This window comes from Sarcophilus harrisii, chromosome 2, assembly GCF_902635505.1.
Source record: "Sarcophilus harrisii chromosome 2, mSarHar1.11, whole genome shotgun sequence".
In the NCBI taxonomy this organism is placed as follows: domain Eukaryota; kingdom Metazoa; phylum Chordata; class Mammalia; order Dasyuromorphia; family Dasyuridae; genus Sarcophilus; species Sarcophilus harrisii.
The window spans coordinates 495,384,433-495,408,688 of NC_045427.1; the positions used below are offsets into that span (position 1 = coordinate 495,384,433).

Genomic DNA, 24,256 nt, shown 5'->3' on the forward strand with positions numbered 1-24,256 from the left:
TTTCAAGGAACTGGGAAGAAGATAGAGCAGGCAAAGGGAACACAATGAACAGCTACAAAAGTATGAAGAAAACTTAGAAGGAAAAGAAGAGTCCATCTAGAAATAAAGAGTATAAGGATCAAGATTATCAAGTGCTGCAAAGAAGTCAAAGACTTAATGAACATGGTAATTAAGGAAGACATCACTGGTGACTTTGGAGGAGCAGTTTCATTTCAAGGGTAGGGAAAGAAGCTGGATGATTGGTAGTAAAAAAAAAAAAAAAAAAAAAAAAAAAAAAAAAAAAAAGGGAATGTGAGTTAAGAAACTGGATGTAGAGACAGTATTTTCCCCCTAGAGATTTGGCTTGAAAGGAATGGCAACTAGATGGAATAGGAGCATCAAAAGAATTTTTTCTTTCTTTTCAGGATTGAAAAAAGTTTTAGGACTTGAGCATATTTTTAGGTAGATGTGAAGGATTCACTTGAGAGAATTTGTAAATGCATGGGAGGGAAGGGGATGATTGTTGTAGCCAGGACTCAAAGAAAGTAGGAGGGGATAATAACATTTACCTAGTCCTTAATAATTTTAAAATTATTTTCCTTACAAAAACCCTATGAAGAATCTTAGTTTAAAAAGCTGAAATGGCTTTGCAGAGTCAGAGAGTGACTGTTTGTGGACTTGAGTCCATGTCTTCATGCTCTAAGACTAATAGTCTACTCTTTGAAGGATGGGATCAAAACTGAAGATAGAGAGCTGAATTAGCATTATTAAGAAAGAAGGTTGCCTACACATTACTCTGATAGAGAAGAGAACAAGGAGAAAAAGGGATGGTGATGTTTATTTTGAGGAGAAGAGGAGGGCTCTTGAGGCAGTGCCTGTCAGATAGTGGTCAAAATTCTAATGGCATTTAACTCACGTTTTTAAATCTAAAGTTGATACTTGGTGAAAGTTTTAAGTAGGTCCTGGACAAGGAGAGATTCTGTGGATTCCCTAATGCTTCTTAAAGGGAACTTCTTGAGTACCCCATGAATGAGGGAAAGGGACTGTCAGAAACCAGAAACTGTGAATTATATGTTTGTTACATGTGCTCTCTCCGCTTGACCCCACTTTCCTTATACACTTAAGAGAGAGCATGTCATAAATGGGGGAGGGGACATATTTGTACCAATGATGTTCACTCTAAATATCCTGATGAAATTTTAAAAAAATTTCAATATAACATAATATCCTGTCTGAAGGGATTGACTATGAGTACTACTTACAAAACTTTAGGATGAAGTTTGATATAGCGTCAGAATCATCGTGGAGGGTATCATGCCTCTCAGTGGAGCCAGGTTAACTCTTGAGCTTTGCTAGCCGGGGAGAAATTTCTTCAAGCCTGAAGAAACCTGCTAACCATTAACGGTAACTGGCCTTTCCCTCACTCAGTATATTGTGTGTCAATTTCTGTAATGCATATGTGCTTGAGAAGCATTGTGGATATAGTTATACAATCAGATCGGAGTTCAAATTGTATTTCTAATATACACTGCTTTTGATGTACCTCTGTTCAGCCTAAGACTGCATTGGTTTTTTGACTAATGAATCACAGGATAGATTCATATTCAGTTTATAATATGATATAAACACTATCTCTTGATTACCTGGATTCTTTTTCTTTCTGTTTGTTTTTCTTTTTTTTGGAGGGAGGAAAGAATGAGGCAATCAGAGTTAAGTAACTTGCCCACAGTCACACAGCTAGTAAGTGTCTAATGCTAGCTTTGAATTCAGGTTCTCCTGACTCCAGGTGGACATTAATTTTTTTAGTCACATTCAATCAATTTACATATACAAGTCTTGCTTAAAATGTGGTACCTAGAAATGTATATAATATTCAGCTGAGGTCTAACAAGGGTTAGACACAATAGGACCATAACCTACCTTCCTCTAAACATATCTTTCTAAGCAGCCTAAAGTCACATCTAGTTGTTAACTGCCAAACTTTGGGACTGTATTGATCTTGTAGTCTACTAAAACTCCTGAGTCTTTTTCTTATCTATTTAACCGTATTTCTCCTACTTTGCACTTTGGTAAATTTTTTTGCCCCCATGCTTAAGACTTATTTTATTTGATGTAGTCAGTGATTCTAATTTTATGGTGTCTTTTTGGATCCTGACATCCAGTATGTTAGCTAACTCATTTAATTTTTGAAGCATTGACACATTTGTAGGCATATCATCCATGTCTTTATTCAAATCACTAATAAGACTGTTTAATAGAACAAAGTCAAAGATAGAGAGGTCTGGCACTCCACTGGAGATATTCCTTCTGGTTGACATCAACTTGTAATTGTCATCTTTGGGTTCAGTCATTCAAACAATTCTTAACTCTACCTAAACTGTCCTATTAGTTAGTTCACATATTTCCTTCTTATCCATAGGTTTTGATGAAAGGTCTTATCTTGTTTCACTAAAATCCAGGCATATTAAGGCTTTACCATTCCCCTGATAAAGCAGCTCTATCAGAAAAAAAGCATAGCATTTATTAAGCCTGTTATCAAGAAATCCATGCTAACTGTTAATGATCACAGCTTCCCCTTTCTAAATATTCACAAGCCATTCTTCTAATAATATAGTCTAGAAATTTGGCAGGAATCCAAGGCTATCTCATTGACTGATAATTTGAAGAATCCACTTTTCTTTTCTTTTGAAAATCAATTTTCATTCTTGAGAATCTTTCCCATTTTCCATTGTTTTGAAAGATCATTAATAGTAGTTTAGCGATCCCATTCTTTTTGTACCTTAGATCAGAGGTGTCAAACATAGCCCAAAGCACATTAAAATCTAATTGAGAAATATTTAACAAAATGAATAAAGTCAATATTGAGTTTGACATTGCTGTTTGAGAGTAGATCACTTTTTTAAAAAGTATTTAATTTTAATTTATGGAATAAAGCAAGCAGCTTCATAATATAGTATAATTGTAAAAATGATTGCACAAGAAACTGCAAAACTTTTTTGTAGAATTTGCTTTTCCTTTTTAATGTATAATTATGTTATCATGTAAATTTTTTCTTTCTTTCTTCCCTCCCCCTGCCCTGTCCTAGAGATACTTATCATAAGACAATAGATATAAATATATTATGTTATATATGTGTAAAATTATTCTATATATTCTTCTTTTTACCAGTTCTTTCTATGGATGTAGATGGTATCTTTTCTTCATATGTACTTTATTTTAAATTTAATTTAATTTTAATTAATTTAATTTAATATAAATTATTATTTAATTTATAAGTCAAAATGACTTATTTGCTCAGATATTCTCAAAATAATATTGTGTTACCATATGCAATAAGAATATTGTTTTGGTTCTACTCATTTTGCTCTTCATTTTTTTTTTTTGTCTTTCTATGCTTTCTTCCTCCTTTTCTCCCTCCCTTCTGTCCCCTCGTCTCTCTCTCTCTCTCTCTCACCACAAAGAGAGCTGCCATAAACATCACATTCATATGTAAAATTATAATTACTATTTGTGAACTTCCCTTCAGCTTATTATTGCTATTTTTTCCTCATAATCATGAATGAAAAAAGCATAATCTGATGAACTGAAAAATTTTATTCATACCACAAAGACTAGAACTCAATAGAAAATTAGATATAAAAGAAGCAGAAAAAATATAAGGAAAACATTAAAGACTAATCATAAGGAACTCATTAAGATCAAACTGTTTGCTTTATATATCTCTATATAGGTTGGGGCTGTTATGTATGAAGGGGGTATTCTAAAGAACAAATTGGGTAGGAAAACAATTATTAGAAACAATTGTAATATAAAAATGGGGCATAAAAGGAAAAACTAATACAGAGGAATCAAGTGGGGGTAGAGGGCTAAAAATGTAAGGTCTCTTTTAAATGACTTGTAATTTTGAGAGAAGCTAGGTGCTCTTGGACTTTCTTGGATCACTTAATTTCTCTGACTTCCAGTTAACTGATCTACATGATGTGGGAAATGTGCATTTTGGGGTGTAAGGGTGTAAGGCATGTTATGATATACATATGTGAATATGTGAAATGAATATGCCTTTTATATATAGTAAGTTTCTTAGATGTAAAGCTTGGGAGGGTGTCAGATATCATCTAGTTTAATCTTTTGAAAAAGTTTTATTTTATAATTAAAACAGTGTTTTTGATGCAATGTTTTCTCTAGTGTAGAGAATTGATGTGAGAATCCCCTCTGGTGAATGTAGGTCCCACGTGAAAGAATTCATGAACTTGAAAAGTCTGAATGGCAAAAGGGATTTTTACTGGCACTGAGAAGCCAGCTTTGCTAGGAAGACAGACTTCTCAGTGACAAGAGTCTTGTTAGGGAAATAAAGGTTATCACTGAGAAGAGGCTTTCTTCACAATGGGTAGGAGTCCTGGCAGGCAGCTGTGCCAAAAAGAGAGTTTCCTTGGCAAAGCACAATTCTGCTTCGGACTTCTGCAAAGATTTGGGGTTCAGAATTGTCCTTTATAGCGGTCTAAGACAGGCTTCCATTGAATGAGATTCCTTCAATGTTGTCAATGGCTCCCAGGCCTAGATACTTATCTTGGAGTTTCAAGCCACTCAACAACACAGATCTCCAACTGAATAAAATCATTTTGAAGGCTTTTTTCCCCCCCCAGAGCCTGAAATTTCCTGAAGAGGATCGGGCTACCCCCAGAAGACCAATGGAGTGTGATTTTGACCAAGATCTCCAATTGAATGAAACTACTTAACTTAGAAAAGGCTCATCTGGAAAGTATGCCTTTTCCTCAGATTTTTTGGAGTCTAAGACTCTGAATTTCCTTTTACAAATCAAAGGGGACACAGTTTCAGAGTTCACCCTCATTGCTTCCCCCCAACAGTCAAGGGGGACAGTTTCAGAGTTCACTGCATCATTTTCTCTTTTCCATTCTTCAAAACAAAACAGAACCATAAAGAAAATCCTTGTAACAAAGAGGCACAAACTGAACAAATATCTACACAGGCTGTGTCCATACAATAGACCATATCCCAGAAGTCTTAGAGCAGCTTTGAGCTGCTTTAATAGCAGAATGCTGCTGCTTTCAGACTTTGGGGACACCCTATTTAAGTACCATTCTGCACTCTGAATCCCTTGTCTCAGTTAGCACCCAGTACCTGGTTCATCATCAGTCCCAAAGCCTTTATTTTATTGCTGAACAAACTGAAGTTTGAGTGTTTAAATAACTTTAGCCCAAGGTCACATTGCCAAAGGTTGTGGTTATTGTTGTTTCATCCTTGGGACTTGAAGAGGACCATGAAATCAGGGAGGGGATGCCATGACACCCAGGTGAATTAGATTTGAGTGAGAGAGGGCTGGGCAAGATCACCTGCCTCACTTTCTCCTTGGGAGCCGTCTGGGTCCAGTGACCAGATATAGATCAGGATGACTGGAGGTGGTCTTGGATGCAGTGGGCAACTTGGCTTTTTTAAGCTAAGGTTTTCCAGAGGTCTCAGTTTGCCTGAGGCTATACTTATTCAGAGATGAAAGTTAGGGAGCATCTGAGGCCAAGAATCTGCTCTTTCACTTAGTAAAAAATAATTCAATCAATCAATGGGGGGCGGGGGTGGGGGTGGGGGTGGGGGTGGGGATGGGGGAGAGACCCTCAGGAGTCCAAAGCAGAAATGACTGCTATTTACATTCAGTCTGAGTCTATCTATAATTGCCAGAATGGGATATGAATCCTGCTTTTCTGATTCCAGAAACTGGAGTGCTTGCATGATAGTATATTGCAGGCAGATAGGTGGTGCCTAGGGAATAAAACACTGTACTTACCTGGAGCCGAGAAGGCCTTGAAATCAAATCTGGTCTTAGGTGCTTGCTAGCTGTGTTACCCTTTGTAAGTCACTTATGCTTTTTTAGCCTCAATTTCTGACTGTATAAAATGGGGATAATAATAGGACCTACTTCCCACTTCTACTGCCCTACTTACCTGTGAAGATCAAATGAAATAATATCTGTAAAGTCCTTTATAAATCTAAAAGTGCTATATAAATATGAGCTATTGTTATTTTTATATTGTCTTTGTCATTGAAGACCTATGTAACTGGAAAAGGAGGTGGGCCTTCTTTAAAAAATGATATTCTATTTTTTCAATCAGCAAAAATCTACTTTCCTCCCAAATCATCTTTTTTTCCCCCTTCACATTGATAAAGGAGGAAAAACCAAAATACTTGTTGTAAACATGTATAGGCAAACAAAATGAATTTCTGCATTTGCTACATCTAAAAAGTATAGGTGTCTTAAAAATTTGTTTTCTCCATCCTTTTTCCTCTCTACCACAAGAAAGAAACATGGAAGTGGGCCTTTTGTGTAGAATAAATGAGAGGCAATGGATAAATAGCCCAAGTAAGACATCAGCAGCCTCTAGACAACAAAGCCACAAGGAAAAAGTCTGCAGTGTCTTGGGTACAAGGATTTCTGGAAAAACATGAATGAGAATATTATAGTCTCAGTTCTGGTGGAGTTTTGGTTGAAGGAATGGTAGAAGGAATTTTTATAATGATGAATTCATTTTAGAATCAGTACATCAGAGTATCAGCATTTATTGATTCTCTATGAAGTAAGTAGTTTGATGAAGACCCAGTGAGATAACTTTTTAACACGCAGTAGGGCATGATAGATAGAGAGCTGGTCTTGGAGTTAGGAAGATGTGATTTCATAACCCATCTCTGAGATACCGGCTGTGTCCTTCGGAAGACATTCAACCTTCCAATGCCCTCCTCACTAGATATCGTAGGGTCATCAGTCTCAATTGGTCAAAAAAGTTTCTTCAGTAGGTATTCCTTATGCTAGTAAAATCACGGGCTGGTTAAAAAAAAAGTAACATAAATTTGAGCTGCTATTACCATCATCATCACCACCATCATCTCATCATTCATGTTATCAATATAAGAAGTGGATAGAAAGAAGGTGACAGAAAACTGTTTTCTGAGTCAAGAAACCCAGAATTTAAGTTCTTACACAATCTGGCTTGGTGAATCTAGCCCACTTAGCCATTCAGTAGCTTAAGGCAACTCTTAAGAATATAAATTGCAGAACAGGTAGCAATCTGTATGGGAAGAAGGAGTTTCCTCACTAGAAGAGGAAATAATAATGATGAACTAACTCCTAGATCAAGACTTCACCATGATCCCCTTCACTCCATCCTGCAACCTTACCTAAGCTGAATGTTGGATGGATTTCTAGAGTCAGTCAGAAAAGACCTGGGTTCAAATTCTGTCTTCAGTACTCAGTGATTTTGTGCCCTCAGATAATAACTATGAGCTGAAGTTTTCTCATCTGTAAGATTGGAGATGCTACCTGTAGTACTTTACCTCACAGGCTTTTGGATTCCTATACATCCAAGAGGGGCATTTAGATAGTGCAATGAATAGAGTGCTGGCTCTGACATTAGGAAGACTCATCTTCATGAGTTCAAATCCAGCCTCAGACACTTACTATCTTTGTGATCCCGAGCAAGTCATTTAACATTTTTGCCTCAGTTTCCTCATCTGTAAAATGAACTGAAGAAGAAAATGGCAGATAATTCTAGTATCTTTGCCAAGAAAACCTCAGTTGGGGTCAGACACAATTGAATGATAACATGTATCCAAGATGATGTATGGACAATGTCCTTGGAGACTTACTGTACTATAGAAAGTCAGTTATTTTCAGTTATTATGAGTCTTGAGAAAAAGAATTTCTTAGTGATTACAGAAGGGAAGGCAGAGGGAAATAAGCATTTATATAGTTCCTACTATCTGTTAAGCACTGGGCCAATCACTTTTATAAGTATTATTTCACTTTATCCTCATAGGAACTCTGTGAACTAGATGTTATTATTAATAATCCTTATTTTCCAGTGGACAAGCTGAGTCAAATAGAATGTCTTCCCAAGGACATAGAAGTGATTTTTCCAGTATCACAAAGCTAATAAATGTCTGAAAATGGATTTCAACTCCTGATTCCAGGCCCTGCATTCTATTCACATCTCCATGTAGCTGTTATAAATTATATATAAAGATGTATGTCACTAACAAGCACAAATGGCCTAAGGCATAAAAAGTGGTTTGGATGGGTGCAAGGCAGAAGTTTTCACAATTATTCTACCAGTAGTCAGCATTTACATGCTGCTTTAAGGTACACTGAAATGCTATTTATAACCAAGAAGATAATGTCATTGTAAACCCTTGTCTAACCAAAGTAATTTTTTCACTGCATCAGTAAATATTTAGTGAATGCTATCTTCATACAAAAGCATAACAGCAGCAACAATAATAACACCACACATATGTGTATGCATGAATACCTTCTTTCCTTCCTTCCTTCTTTTCTGTCTGTCTGTCTGTCTGTTTTCCTCTCTATCTTATTCTAAGATTTATTAGGTCCTTTCCTAGGTACTATAGAGCTATCTGAAGCCTATCCTTCTAAGTAGAGAATTCAAATGCTTTGCTGATTGTAACCCAATCCAATTGAGTTCAGGTCAATTCAAACTAATAAGTATTTATTAAGTTTTCACTGATACCAGGGATAAGTTTTGGAGTTACTCTAGTGTCCTTTTTTATCAATAAATCATATAGTCATAGACTCATAATTTTAAGACTGGAGTGATTATAAAGACTCTAGCTAACTACAGGCATAAAAATAATGGTTTGGTCATGTATACTTATTGTGTATCTAATTTATATTTTAATATATTTAACATCTACTGCTCATCCTGCCATTTGGGGGAGAGGGTGGGGGGAAGGAGGGGAAAAATTGGAACAAGAGGTTTGGCAATTGTCAATGCTGTAAAATTACCCATGCATATAACTTGTAAATAAAAGGCTATTAAAATTAATAAGAAAAAGAAAAAAATAACTACAGGCATAAAGGTTCAGAGGAATTTAGAAGGGTAAATTTGGGTGAATGATTGGAAGGAGCTATATGATAATATCGTACTAATATTCTAATAGGAAGAGAACAAACAAGTGTCATTTCAGGACCTTGATGTCTTCACAGGGAAATGAGAGTTAAATTAGAAAAACAGGTCTTACAGATGGATTAGTTCTGTTCCATGGATTTTAGGAGGAACAAGAGAAAGAAGGGTAAAAGGAATAATATAGTAGTGTAGAAAGGGGAGGAGTGGTAAAGGGTATAACTTGTGAGTTCTCATAAATGGGGTGCCTAAAAAGAATATATAAACTTGGAGGAAGGGGTAAGTGAGTGGGAATTAGGAGAACCCTACTTATCTGAAACAAAGGAAGGTTGAACACACACACGCATCCCCTAGACACACACATACACCATACACACACATACCCAGAGTTTGGTGTAGAAAGAAATACATCAAACTCAATGGGGAAGAGGAGAGGGTTGTTAAGAGGAAGACAGTACTAAGGAGGGAATAGTCACAAGCAAAACAACCTTCCTGATCCTCAAGGGGATATTAGAAAGGGAAAAAGGAAAAGCAAAGAAACAGAATCCAAAGGGATGCCTTAGATCACCTTTTAGAGAGTTGAAAAATAGCTAAAAATATTTATATGAATATAATGGAATATTGTTGTGTTCTAAGAATTCATAAAGTAGATTTCAGAGAATCCTGAATAGTATGAACTGATACAGAGTGAAGTAAGAAATATATACAAAGAGAACAACATTGTAAAGAGAAACAACTTTGAAAGACTTTATAATCTTGACCAAAGAACTGAGCATGTTTCCAAGAGAACATATGATGATGTTACCCACCACCTCCTGACATGTTTTGAAATATGGCCACTATATGGATTTATTTTGCAATTAAGTTGCTCAGTAGAGATACAGCATTGGATAAGGAGTCATGAATATCTGAGTTCAAATTCAGCCATTTATTAACTGTGTGATCTTGGGCAAGTCACTGAACTTTGTAAAATGAGGTTAATAATTGAATTAATCTCCCAAAGTTATTGTGAGGATAAACTGAAATAATATTTGTAAAGTACTTTGTATACTTAAGAGTGCTGTGTAAATGGTAGTTGTTGCTTTTAATTTTCTCTAATACTCTATAGTAGGACAGCTAGGTGGTACAATGGCAAGAGTGCCAAGTTTCAAGTCAAGAAGACTCATATTACTGAGTTCAAATCTGGTCGAATATATTTATTAGCTGTGTGATCCTAGGCTAGTGACTTAACCCTTTTTGCCTCAGTTTCTTCATGTGTAAAAATGAGTTGGAGAAGAAAATAACAAACCACTCTAGTATCTTTGCCAAGAAAATCCTAAATGGGGGCCATGAAGAGTTGAACATGACTGAAACAAGTGAACAACAGCAAAAACATCCTTCCCATCTCACCACACTGCCTCCTGATAATGGTTCTTTGTTATTTGCAAAGTTAGGTGGAGGAAACCCTGTGCATATTAGAAGGCCAGGAATGGCTAGAAAATAAAGGACCAATCTTTTCTGAGCTGAGTAACATTGGGCTTTTCCCCACAAGGAAACAGGAATGACAGGGATCCAGGAGGATTGTATCTTTTCTACAGACTCTGTATTGTATTCCTCAATCCAGATTTATCTTTCCCTATAGCAAATATAGTAATTGTTACACGTTAGGACTCCCCTGCTTTTTGGTTGTCTGTCTTCAGTTTGTGCCACAGAACAGAATAAGCCACTTTGATAAGAAAACAATGATACAGGAACTAATTCCATTTTATAAAAATTAGAGACATACAATCTGCAATTCCAAAAGCCACTAAATGTGACTAAATAGACCCTTTGATCTGGAAATATCACTACTAGGTATATACCTCAAAGAGCTCAAAGAAAGAGGGAAAAGATCCATCTATACAAAAATATTTATAGCAGATCTTTTCTTAGTACCCCCAAACTGGAAACTAAAGAGAATATGCACCTTTTGGGAAATGATTTAACAATCATGGTATGTGAAAAAATGTAATGTTCCTTCATAAGAAATAATGAATTGGGAAACTATAGAGAAAATTGGGAAGATTTTCTTAATTGATGCAGAATAAAGTAAGAAGAATCAGGAGAATAGTTTGTAAAATGACAAGAGTATTATAAATAAAAACAGCTTTCATAGATTTTAGCAATCTGATCAATGCATTAATAAGCCACGGTTCTAGCAGACTGGAGGTTTGGCTCTATCTTTCTGACAGAAGTGATAAACTTTAAGAAATAACTGAGACATTCATTTTTGTAACTAACCATTGAGGAAATTTGCTTTATGAAGTGCATATTTTCTATGAGGGCTTTTCTTTTTTCTTTGTTCAATTATGGGAGTGAGAGAATGAGGAGAGAAAGTAAATGCTTGTTAATTGAAGAGGAAAAAAAGAGACCACTCAGGAAAAGAGAAAGAATGGCAACTTGATACAAAACTATAGTATCTCAGGAGTGAACAGGACTTTAGAAGTGGTCTTATATAATTATGGATAAGGAAATTGAGACCCATGTGGGGTAAAAGACTTTCCATGGTCACAATCTAGTTGATGACAGAACTGAGTTTAGAAACTATGACTCTCAGCTTAGCCTCTAGAGAAGAGTTGAGGAGATGCATTCCTTCCCCCTTTAGACGATAAAGCGTCCCAGAGGGCAGGGACTGAATTTTGCTTCTTTTTGTTTCTCCACTGCTTAGCTCAGAGATTGACACATTTTTTTAATAGTGTTTTTTTCCAGTTACATGTAAAGACAATTTTCAACATTCATTTTAAAATAAAATTTTAAATAAATTTTATATAAAATGTTTACTTATATACTATTTATATATATTTATGTTATATATAAATATATAAGGCTGGATATGTAAAAAATATATTTATCTATATAATATTTCTATAAAATTTTTTAAAGTTTTTAGTACCAAATTTTCTTTCTCCCTCCCTTTGCTCTCTTCTCTCTAAGACAGTAAGCATTTTGATTTGGTTGACAAAAATTTATTGAATGATTATGTATGTATAAAATTGGATATACTGTCAGTTACTGACAGTATATTTTTATTATAAGGAATCTTTATTTTTTTATTTAAATCTTTATTATAAGGAATGGCTTGATAGTAGGGTAAAGAAGTGGGATATATAAATGATGATAATATGAAAACAAAAAATATGATTCAAACCACACCCACACATATACACACTGGTCAAATCATTGTTCTAACCACTTACCTTACAACTCTATTTTTATTTTTATCATTATTCCTCGTATATCCATCCTCTCAAATCTTTCTTCCTTTCCATTTCTACACCCAATTTCAGTTGTCTCTAATATTGAGAAATGAGTTTGTAAGATAGATGGGGCCAAGGGAAGAGATTGCTTCTGGGGAATAAGCTGTTTAACTGAGTGGGAAGAACTGCTGGTGAACTGGTGTGGATTAGTTTAAATGACTTCTGAGGTCCTTCCCAACTTGAATCTTGTTGAGTCTTGGGGCCCTCTAAATCTAGCCTTCCTAACCCTTGCTTACACATGAACCCCTGAAACTTCTCAAAGTAATATTTTTAAATGTGTAAAATAAATTTAACAAGATTACAAAAAACTCAGTTATATTAAGATAGTTGTCTAAATGTTAAGAAAATAATTTTGCAGACCTCGAGTTATGAATTCTTATTTAAATGGACCTATATTTGGGCTATGGTACAATGGACAAAGTTAGATTGGTGAGTGGTAGGCAGTTAATGTTTTTCCCTTTGGAAAAAGAAAATTTTAATTTTACTATGTTTCTTTCATCAGGAATATGTGAAAGGCCTATGCAGTCCAGAGCTATGGGAGGAAGTCAACTATCCACCAGCCCTCCATTGTGTCTTCCTTGGAGCCTGCAGCCTCTTCCTGGATTGTCTCTGCTGGGGTACCTCAGCCCACATGGTGCCCCAAGCCCCAGGCTCCCTGTTACTGGGGGGCCTGGCTGAAGCCTTCTTCATGGCCCAGAATCGGGTAGAGGGGCTGACAAAGAGGCTGGGGTGGGACCCCCTGCCACCTCCAAAGTCCCTGAGGGTCCCAGAGGCTGAAGTGAACAAGGCTTTCCGGGCCCTGCTGGTAGGCCGGGAGGATGAGCACTGCGGGGCCCTGCTTCGCCTGCCTCTGGCTGTCCAGGAGGAACTCTTGAGGCTGGTGCAGGAAGCTGTAAAAGATGGGGGAGATGCAGAATGGATGGGCCTTCGTACCCCTCCCCTGGATGGCTCTTCCAGGCCTCGGCCTGGGAGGATATCAGCCAAGCCCCTTTTGGAGCTCAGGGCACTCCAACAGGGCCAGTTCTGTGGGTCACGTGGAGAACCTGGAACGGTCAGCCAGACAGAAGACAGACAGGGTCACGTAATCAGAGAGGGCATGACAGTTCTAGAACTAGGAGGGCGCAACAGGGGCAAACGGGTCTATAGGGAGATCCCTAATCTGATTCCTAACTGCAGGGGGAATAAACGGCCAGTCAATTCTCCTTCCTTCAGGGAAGAGATGCTAGGTTTGATAAGGCAGGTCTTGGGGGATGGGTTGAGCCCACTTACCCTCACTGGGCCTCCTACTGGGACTAGTGCTTCGAAGGCTCAAGGTTCCCACAAACCTTCCTCAGAGCCCCGTATTCGCTGGGGGGACAGTTCCTCCAAGAGGAAGGAAGACCCTCATGGAAGGAGCTCAGAGGAAGGGTCAGAGCAGTCCAGGGTGGGTTTGTCTTCTGAGAATTATACAAAACTGCGCTCTTCCCAGATCAGGGAGGTAGGGGTAGCACAGAAGCAGTTCCATAATCTTGAGACAAAGGCTGCCTTTAAGTCCCAGGCCACAATTCCATTTGCTTCCTGGAAGACAGTGAGCTTCCCTGGAACCTGGGGACAAGGTAGTCCCTGCAGACCTTTGTGGCTAGGCCCTCAGCATTGTGCTGTGGGGCATTCAACCTTCTGGAGGGTACAGGATGGACATTCATCCTCCTTGCCCTGGGGCCTAGACTGGGGGCGCAGCCTTCCCCACAGTCAACCTAGGCAGGCAACTCCCCTCAAATTCAAGGTGCAAGCACAGAGTCCTATCCCAGTGAGACTAGAGTGGAAAAATAGACCTCTCCTCAGGGACCCCATCCTGGTGTCACCATCCTGTAACCCAGGGTGGTGGCAGGTGCTAAAAACGGTCCCCCAGATGTGCCAGAGACCTGTGACCCTGATACCTGGGGGCTATGATGTCTGCTCAGGGAGCCTGCAGAGAGGAACTCTCGTTGGTGATTGGGAACCAGGCCTGCTTCCCACTGGGATTCATGAACCAAGGCTAGTCACGACCTTTGGGGAGCAAGGACCAGTACAAGAGCTGGTGAGCCCTTTCCCAGAGATGTCCCTTGCCAGGGCAGAGATCCTAACAGATATCATTCGAGATGTGTCTTGTGGTCAGCCCTTTGGCCCTGTCCCTGTCTCGCTGCTGAAGTACTTTGGGGAACCCGAAAGGCAGAGACAGGCAAACTGCCAACCAATACACTGCTTTGCCAGTGCCCCAGTTTTCAGGGAGAAGCGGAAGAAGAGCAAATGCCCCAAGATTGTGAGCAGTGACCAACATGTGCCATTCGTCCATCCACAAGTGAACAACTTGGTGACCAGCTTCCAGCGTTTTCACGAGGCTCTGAGTGTGCCTTTCACCTTGAGCCTTGAAAACATCCCTGGGAAGCCAGGGCTTCGTCATATCATCATTGATGGCAGCAACGTGGCGATGGTGTGAGTAATCCCAGGACCTAGGGATTTATAAGAGCTCGGTGTCAAGGTGTAGGACCCCCTTCTCAACATGTTTTACCAAAATGGCATTTAGTTACCACAAATATCAAAGGTAGCCTTGAAAAGGGAAAGAAGCTGCTAAATATAGAAAGCAGTACTTCCTGCTGTCTGACATGTCCTTTCTTTTCAGCTTATCCAAGTGTTTTTCATTCATTCATTCATTCAATATATATTTATTTACTAAACATAAGAAACTGTGTTTACTATGAGGAAAGGACTATATTCAACCTTAGGGATATAAAATAAATAAAGCATCCTTCTTACCCTTGTAAAACTTAACAAGTTAGTCTAGGTGATTAGGTAGCAAATTTTGTTCAATCTGTCACTTTCCTATGGGCCATACTGTCCAAAGGGTTTTCTTGTCAAAGATATTGGAACAGTTTTTTATTTCCGTTTCTAATGGATCAAAGCAAACAAGGTTAATCGACTTGCCCGGGGTCACACAGCTTGCAAGTGTTGGAGGATCTATTTGAATTTGGGTCTTCCTGGATCTAGGCTCAGCACTCTATCCACTGAGCTCCTTGGCTGCCTAAAAGATATCATGAGTAGGAAGGAAGAAAATATATATTTGTTCAGCACTTCTCATGTGTCAGGTATTGTGCTAAGTGATTTACAAATATCTCATTTAATCCTAACAAAAAAGCAGGGGCTACTATTCTTCCTATTTTTATATTTGAAGAAATTGAGGGGAGGTGAATTAGTAAATGTCCAAGGTCATCTTGAAGATGGGTCTTCCTTATTCTAAGTCCAGTTCTCTGTCCACTGTACTACATCTCTCCCTGGGAAGCATCTTAGAGATCCACTAATTCAATCAGTTCATTTTATAGATGATAACACTTGGAACCAAAAAAAGTCAGTTGACTTGCCCACATATAGTAAGTTACTGAAGTTAAAATTGAATCTGGGTCCTTTGATTCCAAAGCCAGAACTTTTCCATTAGACTGTATGGATCTGGAGTTTGAATGAAAGGCATAATTTCAATGGACAAAAATGAAGGAAAGACATTATAGGTATGGAGAACAGGATGAGCAAAAGCACTGAGGTGGGAAAAAATGAGACAAAAAACTTGGTTGGAGTGTAGCATAAAGGGAATTAGGTGAGATATCTGGAAAGGGAGGCAGTAACTAGCTTGTGGAGGGCCTTGAATACCAGACTAGGTCCTGATACTGTAAGACAGTTTAGTTTTCATCTTTATTTCACTTTTCCCTGACCACTCCAGCTCTCAGAGGGTAATCCCCTTTCTTTGAATTCATAGTTCTTTTTAACTGTAAAACTCACTTGTCATGATTGCCTTGTGTCAGCTCTTCATATAATTATTTGTTCTCCTTGATTAGACAGTAAGTGCCTCAATAGTAGAGTATTTTATATATATAAAATATACACACATACATATATGCACATACGGATGCCAGTGTGTTACATACATATACATGTACATATGCATACACACACAAATATATGTATGTGTATATACATTATCCAGCATAATGCCTTACTTTCAGTAGATGCTCAATAAATAAGATGACCATATGATAAAGTGGAAAGTATTGGAGTTGGAGTCAGCCCAGACCTGGATTCAAATCCTGAGGTTAATATTTATTTAGATATCACAGAACTTTTCTTACTTGTTTCCTCCTCTGTAAGTTGAGGGAAATGATACTTATTATATAAGATTGTGAAAAAAAAAAAAAACTCTTTGAAGACTTAATTTGGTGTTCTGTAAGTGTGCCAATATTATCATGATGAAAGGAAGGGGACATTGGTATCAGGAAGCCAGGCCCAGACCTTTGGTGATCAGTTTCTTTTTAGTAATATCTAAGTGACTCTTTAATATGAGGGTGATACATTGTGGTAGTCTGGTGAGTGGTGGTCCAAACTGAAAAAACCCGAATGTTGCTGTACCCTAGGGCCTATTCCCAGGGGCCTGCATAGGGGTCTGCTTGTCTTGTCCCCTGTGACTTGTTCCCTTGTGCTCTAAGGGTAGGATGGCATTTTCTACTTCCTTTTCTGATCAGTCTTTCTTCCTTCTTTCCCTAGCCACGGTCTCCAGCACTTCTTCTCTTGTCGGGGTATTGCTCTGGCTGTACAATACTTCTGGGACAGAGGACATCGAGAGATCACCGTTTTTGTACCCAATTGGAGGCTGAGGAAGAACAGTAGGGTGAGAGGTGAGGGGCAAGAACAGCCTTTGTACTTCTGTTAGTTCTCATCTTCCCCTTCCTTGTGCCCTCCCCCCCCCCCACCTGACCTGAACTGTATCAACCTCCTCATTCATTTGCCTTCCCTTCAGTTTTCCTCATCCCCATTTCCCTCTTGCCCCTATCATCCGGCATTGACCCCCCCGCCCCCTCTCCCTTCCCCCAGAGGGTCACTACTTGACGAAGCTGCATTCTCTCAGCCTGCTCTCCATCACCCCTTCCCGATTCGTGGATGGCAAGAGAGTCACCTCCTATGATGACAGGTAACACATTCTTTTCACACAAGGCAATGTGGTGTATATTAAGATTTTAGATTTAGAGTTTGAAGACCTGAGTTTGAACCCTTAGCCCTGATACTTAACATGAGATCTGTAGGTAAAGCATTCCCTGCGGGGTTCAGTTTTCTCATTTGTAAAAGCGGGGGATGATCATACTGAGCTACCTACCTCTCAAGATCTTTGTAAGGAAAACACTCCGTAAGCTTTAGTTGCTCATATTTCTATACTGCTTTACTATTATTGAAAGAAGGATTTCTACCGTTTTCAGTTCTTGAGAATCTGGAGAAAGCTATAAGGGTAACTGGGTTTAGGGTGCCATCTGAGGTTGGCATCTTGGAATATAAACAATTCTGAAAAAAAGAAAAGAGACCCTGGGGATAGTGATTTTGATAGGGTTGAGAATAATCCTAGAGCTAATTATACATTAAGGAAGATACTAGATCTGGAAATTATCTCAAAGAGAAGTGATGGTTGAAGCTGTAAGAGTAGATTAGATCAAAGTATCTTAAACTGTGGGTCATGAACCCATGTAATTTTATGTGGGGGGGGTCCTAAAAATTTTGGCAACAGGAAAAGTTATCAAAGATTCAGCCACAATTTAATTCTTTATGTAAAAATTAATGTCATGATTTAATTCTTTATGTAAAAATTAATAAGTCATGATTTAATTCTTTATGTAAAAATTAAAAATTACATATATACCAAAGAATTGCTTTAAGATAAATTTCCTTGTGATTTATTATCAGTAAATGTTTGTTATGTATATCTATTTTATATACCCATATATCCTAGGTCACATAAAAATTTCTTGGATGAAAAAGGGTTGTGAATGGAAAAAGTTTAAAGAAGCCCTAGATTAGATCACCAAGGACAAGGAGAGGGAAGAATAAGAGAAAGTAGGAGATGGATAGTGATAGACCTTTCTCCATGATAAGGGAGCAAGAAGGAGGAAAAGGATCCAGAGAAGTGGCCAGAGAGGTAGAAGGAGATCCAAAAGCATGCAGTGTCAGAAAGGAGAGGAGCAGAGTATTTCCAGGGGGTCATTTCAATCAAAAGCTGTGTAGAATTGAGGGAAGATGTGAGTTTGTAGATTAGGAGGTCCCTAGCAACTTTTTTTTTTTTTTTTTAACCAGAACCAAATGTCACTTAAGTTTATTTCACATGTAACAGCAAGGTCATGTTAAAATCAGCAGGTTTAAACCTTAACAGCACCAACTAAAGTCAGCCACTTAAGAATTTTAAAAGTTATTCCCTTCCCTGAAATGAGGGAGCTTTTCTTTCCCATTGCTCTGCAGCACAGCTTCCTGGTATTTGTGTGTATGGATAATATGTTCTCCATTGTTTCAACTGGTAACCAAGTTGCTGGGAAAATTTGATAACAATTTTCCTAACAGACAATCTCTTATCTGGATGAATGTTGTTATTTGTATAGATTTTTCTTCACATGCTCTTCCCCTAGAAACTTTGTTGATTAATTTTCTATATAAATTTGTGACTGTTAAAGCACTAATGGATGTTGTCTCTTGTGGTTTTCCAATTAATGGGATTCCTCTTTTCCTAAATGCCAGAGGTAATGAAATTTTATTACATACCCAAATAATAGTTTCATACTGGACACTGCATTTCAGTCTTTGGTTGACCTCACTGAGACAGAAGCACCATTCTTCACTTCCTTTTCTCTCGTATTTCCCTATCCCTAAGTGGACAAATTTGGTATCAATATCAATTTCATGACCATTACTGCTCTTTACTTTCCCTCAAAACTTTCTATTATGAGAGCTTTCAGATTAAACCTTGTGAGGAGAAGAAACTATGAAAGTGTGTCCCTATAAGAGGTTACCCATATACTAAACTGGGTTTTTTCTTTCCCCTTATATAATATTGTGATTCACAGTAAGACTACAACTCTTTTAGGGACACATTCACAGAAGTAGTGATGGTTCCTGAAGCTCTGTAATCTGATTGTTTTATAGTTCAAACATACTTAGTTTTTTAAATAACCATAATCTGAATTTTATCTACATATGAATATTAGGTCTTCTTTTATACATAACAGGCTTTAAGTTTCTGTAGACTGTGGATCAGGAACTCATTTGTTAATATCCAGTGTGGTCAGTGACTAGAATCAGTATTCTCATTAAGGATCTCCCTTTTTGGTAGCATTTAATTGTGGTACCCAAGATGATCCTAGATGAATAAAGTTATGATTTCATACATTATCCCTTGAAAAGTAAGGTAACTGTGAAATGTGTGACAAAGGACCTGTGGAATCTGTCACCTCTTCAAATGTATAAAAATTTTATGTAAAAGGACAAAAATATAATTTGATTGTATCTTTAAAAGCAAAGGACAGACACTTCAAACCCTTTATATGTCCAAGAGTCTAAATAACACCAATATTGGCAACTCAAAATTAAAATATATAGGGGACTTTTTTTTTTTCACTCACATAGGTTCAGGGAGGAAAGCAAACACTGCTCTAACCTTAAAAAACTTTATTGTCGGCCTGCATTTTTCCATGGATAGATTTTATAAGCTACATTCTGCCTGAAGGGGAGACTGGCATGGTGATCTCCATACTACCGGGTCTAATTTTATAACAAGAAGTGGGGGGTGTAGTGTAGAAGGGGAGAGGATAGGTAGAAACATATTTAAGACAGAAAGAAATCAAGGAAAGTCTTTAAAAATAGAAAGAAATGAGATCAAAGCAGCTAAAAAAATAACAAGGATTATTTCTCCCTTGTATGTAATAATTAATTATTAAATTAGGACTAAGGCTTTTCCCCTTTCTTCTTTCCTATCCAGAAATCTTTCCTACAATGATTCCTACAATTGTAGGAAATCTTAGGAAAAATTTAGCCAATCAGACTGAGAGAATTGGTGAATTCCTGTTCATTGGCTACCCCAGACTACACCCCAGACTAGTGGATTACATGTGTGTGTTTGTATGTGTGTGTGTATACAGATAAATCTTTTATGAAAAACTTGGGTGATCTAAGACCATTATTCGAATGAACCCATATCTCATTATAATATTAATTTTCTCAATAATTGTTAACAAATTAGAATTGACTGTCACCCTCAAGAACACTCTTGTTTCTAATGGCATATAGGTTGTGAGCCTGCTACTGTGAAAGTCTTTGGTATTTCAAAGTGTCATTGACCTCTTATTCAAAAAAAGTTAGCATTATCAATAAAAACTATTACTCAGAAACTATGTCTTTTGAATTTTTAAATATTATACTGCTAGATGGTGCAGTAGTGGCTATAAGCTTTGAGTCAGGAAGACCTGATATTCAGATACTACTTGTGGAATCTCTGACTTCTTCCTGCCTCAGTTTCCTCAATTGTAAAATAGCATCTACATCACAGGGTTATTGGAAGGATCAAATGAGATAATATTTGTAAAGTACTCAGTATACTACTTGGCACATAGTAGGTGCTATATACAGCATATTCCCTTCCTATTGAAGGGTACAGGTAGAGGATTTAATCTTGTTGAGAAGAATAGTCACTTCTTCTTTGGAAAAGCAAAGTAGGGGAGAGTATGCAAACTCTCTGCATGGAGTTAAAGCAGTTTATATTGAGTTTCTTTTATAGATTTCCATACATTACCTTGTCAGATTTCAACTCCTCATAGATGGGGAAATAGTGTCCTGATCTTTGGGGGTCACATTTCTAAATTGTGTGCATGTGTGTATGTGTGTGTGTGTAAATTGGTTAGAAACATCTATTGGCCCTGGGTGTGCTGGTCTCAGATTATCTTAAGGCACTTGGCTATTAATGACTATGCAATCTATTTGTGCTTTTTGGAAGTCATGATTGTAATGGAGATGGACAAATGGGATGTGGGGAGAGGAAGGGCATAACTCTGTATGGAGTAGTAGACTTAAATGGGACCAGTAATGTCTTAGGTTGAGAAAGAAACTATAATTAGAAGTGCTGTTTTAGTTGAAAGAATGCTGAATTTGAAGTTAGGAGACCCGGGTCAAGTCTTGACTTTGGTCCTTATTGACCATGGGCATATCATCTCAATTTTTTGAATCTCAATATCTATCTTATCTGTAAAATGGGGGTGAAAATGGAAAGGAGATGGGATGATAGATGGAGCAAGGTTTTGGAGGAGAAGGGAAGGTTTAAGAAGAAAAGCTCATAGGTAGAAGCTGGACCAGGAGACCTATTTCTTTAGAAGTAGAAAAGGAGGAGAACATGTGGTCCCCTGGGCAAGGTTAAGTTTATTAGGACTGAGCTGCTTTTATAGATTTCTAGGTTTGTGTTGCCCAGGCAGGAAAAGGGTGGGAATAGGTAAAGCTCTGGCCTTGGAGTAGGGAAGATCTAGATTTTCAGATCCTCTTTCTGACATATTAGTTGTATGAGACCATAGACATATCACTACTGATCACAAACACTTGCTGCCTTATCTTCATGGAACTTCCAAAAAAGGAGGGAACACTTCTAACATACTTGAGACAGAATTTGAATGAAAAGAAATGTCACTAAAACTAAAACTGGCTAGTAACCAGTTAATATGGAAATGAATGTTCTAAGAGTTCAGCCTCTGCTTTGCATGGCCATTTCCAAGATGACAGGCTTGAGTCATCCTCTCAAATGAAGTGCAAGGGCTCTCTGATGACATGTCTAGCTTTTTTTCCCTCTTGGGACATGAATTTTAGCCTTTCTCTGTTCATGGACATCTCTATGTAAAGCACTAGTTATCCTGTGCAAATTATTTTTACTTTGTTTCTACTGGAAGGGCTGCTATAAATATTGGCATGTATAGGGTTTTTCTTTTTATCATTGATCTCCTTGGAGAATATACCTCCTAGGAAGATCTCTAATTAAGTTTTATAGACATGGTAGTTACTTTTTTAGCCTAATTCCAAACTATTTCCAAGAATGGTTGGAGCAAGTCACAGCTTGTGGAAATTGTGGGACTTCAGTGAACCACACTGACTCCATCTTGTGACTTAATTCTGGATCTATCTCAGTTTTCTTTCTATTCAATTTTTGAATCTCATTGAGTTTCTGTCTTGTGAGAAAACCCATTGCATTGTTTGAATGCAATGTATAATGTATGGCTGAGAAGTTGGACCAGCTTTATGTGTTGCTTAGAGACCCTTAACTAAAGACCTAGGTTATGGTGACCAGAAACTCTGTCAGATGCAGTGATTGGTTCAAGGAGTTAAGTTTTTTTTTTCCCCCTCACAGTTATACATGTTAAGCAACCACTATGTTTTGTCTGAAAACAGGCCCTGTCGTGGTCAGTCAGTTACTGTTTCTTTGTTCGTTTAATTGAATATAGACAATGGGGGGTAGGGGTGTAAGACTCCCTTTTTTTTTGATTTCTGGGGATTGTACATATTCATTCTCCCTCTCCCAACTGGGGAAATTACTAATCTTTTCTCCTATTGGAATCCATAGTACCTAATTTTGTATCTTGATTTATAGCCTGTTAATTGTTTTCTTTTAATGCATAAAAATCTTTCCCCCCTTATATTTGGGATTCAGTGTCAACCTGAGGAGGCTAAGTCCCAATTTGTTATGCAGTTGGAATGCATTGCTTAATAAATCAATATGCTCGGAAAATCGAATCTTTATTCTCTCAATTATTTCAGATTTCACTGTACAAAGTCCACAACAGAGTATTACTGTGCAGTTGCAAAATTCTAAGTAGGAAATATATATTTTCCTAAGTAGAAAAACTATAAGAAGTCATAGAAATCATAAACTAGACATTGAAATGAATCTAAGCAATCTTTGTTTAACAAGCTAATACAATATGAGGGAAGCATTTGGTGGATTTTTAAGTGTTATAAAAATGTCAGTTATTTTTTTCTCCAGCATGCCTCAGTGTGAGATTGTTGATGTATTTCCATAGTAGGTCCCCAAAAGGACTTTGTAGGTCCTCAGTAGGATCTTAGTAGGTCTTTTACAGTGAACTCAAGCATCCTAGAATTGAGAAGGTGGCTCTGATTCCAACTGATGACTTGGTTTCTCTCCACCATAACTCTCAGGTTTATGGTGAAGCTATCAGAGGAGACAGATGGGGTCATTGTCACCAATGATCAGTTCCGGGATTTAGTGGACGAATCAAAGAAGTGGATAGGAATCATTAGAGAACGGTAAGGGTGATACTCTGGGGGATTCTGATCCTGTAGTCAGATTTAGGGCCTTTTTCCTTCTTTCAGACATAGGTCCTGTTATTCACTGTGGACATTTGGGAAAGGGAGGGGTGGAGGAGGGGGAAAGAGACCCTTAAAAGAGAGGAGGATCTGTATCCTATCAAGCCCTATGAAATGAGTTGTTGATTTAACAGCTCTTAAGTCAAGCCTAGGAAGGACTGAGATCCTGGGTAAGAACTGGGCTGATTCTCTATTCCGCAAGAATCAAAGGAGATGTTTGTAAAAGAGCTTGGCAAATGTTTATTCCCTTTCTCCTCCCCTTCTCCCTTCTAGGGAGTATGGAAGATAATCATGTGGCTTGACCTCCTTTTCTCTCTCTGGCCTAGTCTGCTGCCTTTCACTTTTGTGGGGAATATCTTCATGGTTCCGGATGACCCACTAGGCCGGGATGGCCCCACCCTGGACACATTCCTGAGGAGAACAGATGGGTAACGGATTCCTCTCCCCTGGACAGCCCTTCCCTCCCTCCTGTCACTTCTTTCTACCTCCTTTAGTGAATTAAGACGCTCTATAAAGGGAACAGAAATAACATAAATCAAGCAGAGTCTGCCCCCATGCGTCAGAATGAGAGAATGACCATTCATCTATCTAAACCCAAACTCACAAGTTAGTCCTCTCCGCTCTGATTGTGTCAGACCCTTGTCCTTTGGGAAGATGGTCGGGATTGGCCCTAAGCCGATAAGCTGGCTAGTGGGCACAGTGAGCGGATTGCTGGAGTTCTGGTTGGAATTCTGTCTCTGAGCCTGTATAGCTGTCAGATTTTGGTGAAATTTCACTTTTTTTTTTTTTTTTTTGCCTCGGTTTTCTCTTATGTAAAATAGTAGGACCTAACACCATAGGATTGTTGTGAGGATATAATGAGATAATATATGCAAAAGTACTTTGTAAACCTTAAAGCGCCAACTAAATGTAGCC

The 24,256-nt window shown here is 38.1% G+C and overlaps 1 protein-coding gene across 1 annotated transcript in view; it reads left to right on the plus strand.

Annotated features, from left to right (window-relative positions):
* NYNRIN (NYN domain and retroviral integrase containing) overlaps positions 1–24,256 on the plus strand; it is a 36,138-nt gene that overhangs the window by 7,538 nt on the left and 4,344 nt on the right. Inside the window, exons 3-7 of the mRNA XM_003755904.3 lie at positions 12,678–14,626; positions 16,721–16,851; positions 17,048–17,144; positions 23,174–23,281; positions 23,668–23,769. Coding sequence (XP_003755952.1) covers positions 12,678–14,626; positions 16,721–16,851; positions 17,048–17,144; positions 23,174–23,281; positions 23,668–23,769 — 2,387 coding nt within the window. The remainder of the gene's footprint in view (positions 1–12,677; positions 14,627–16,720; positions 16,852–17,047; positions 17,145–23,173; positions 23,282–23,667; positions 23,770–24,256) is intronic.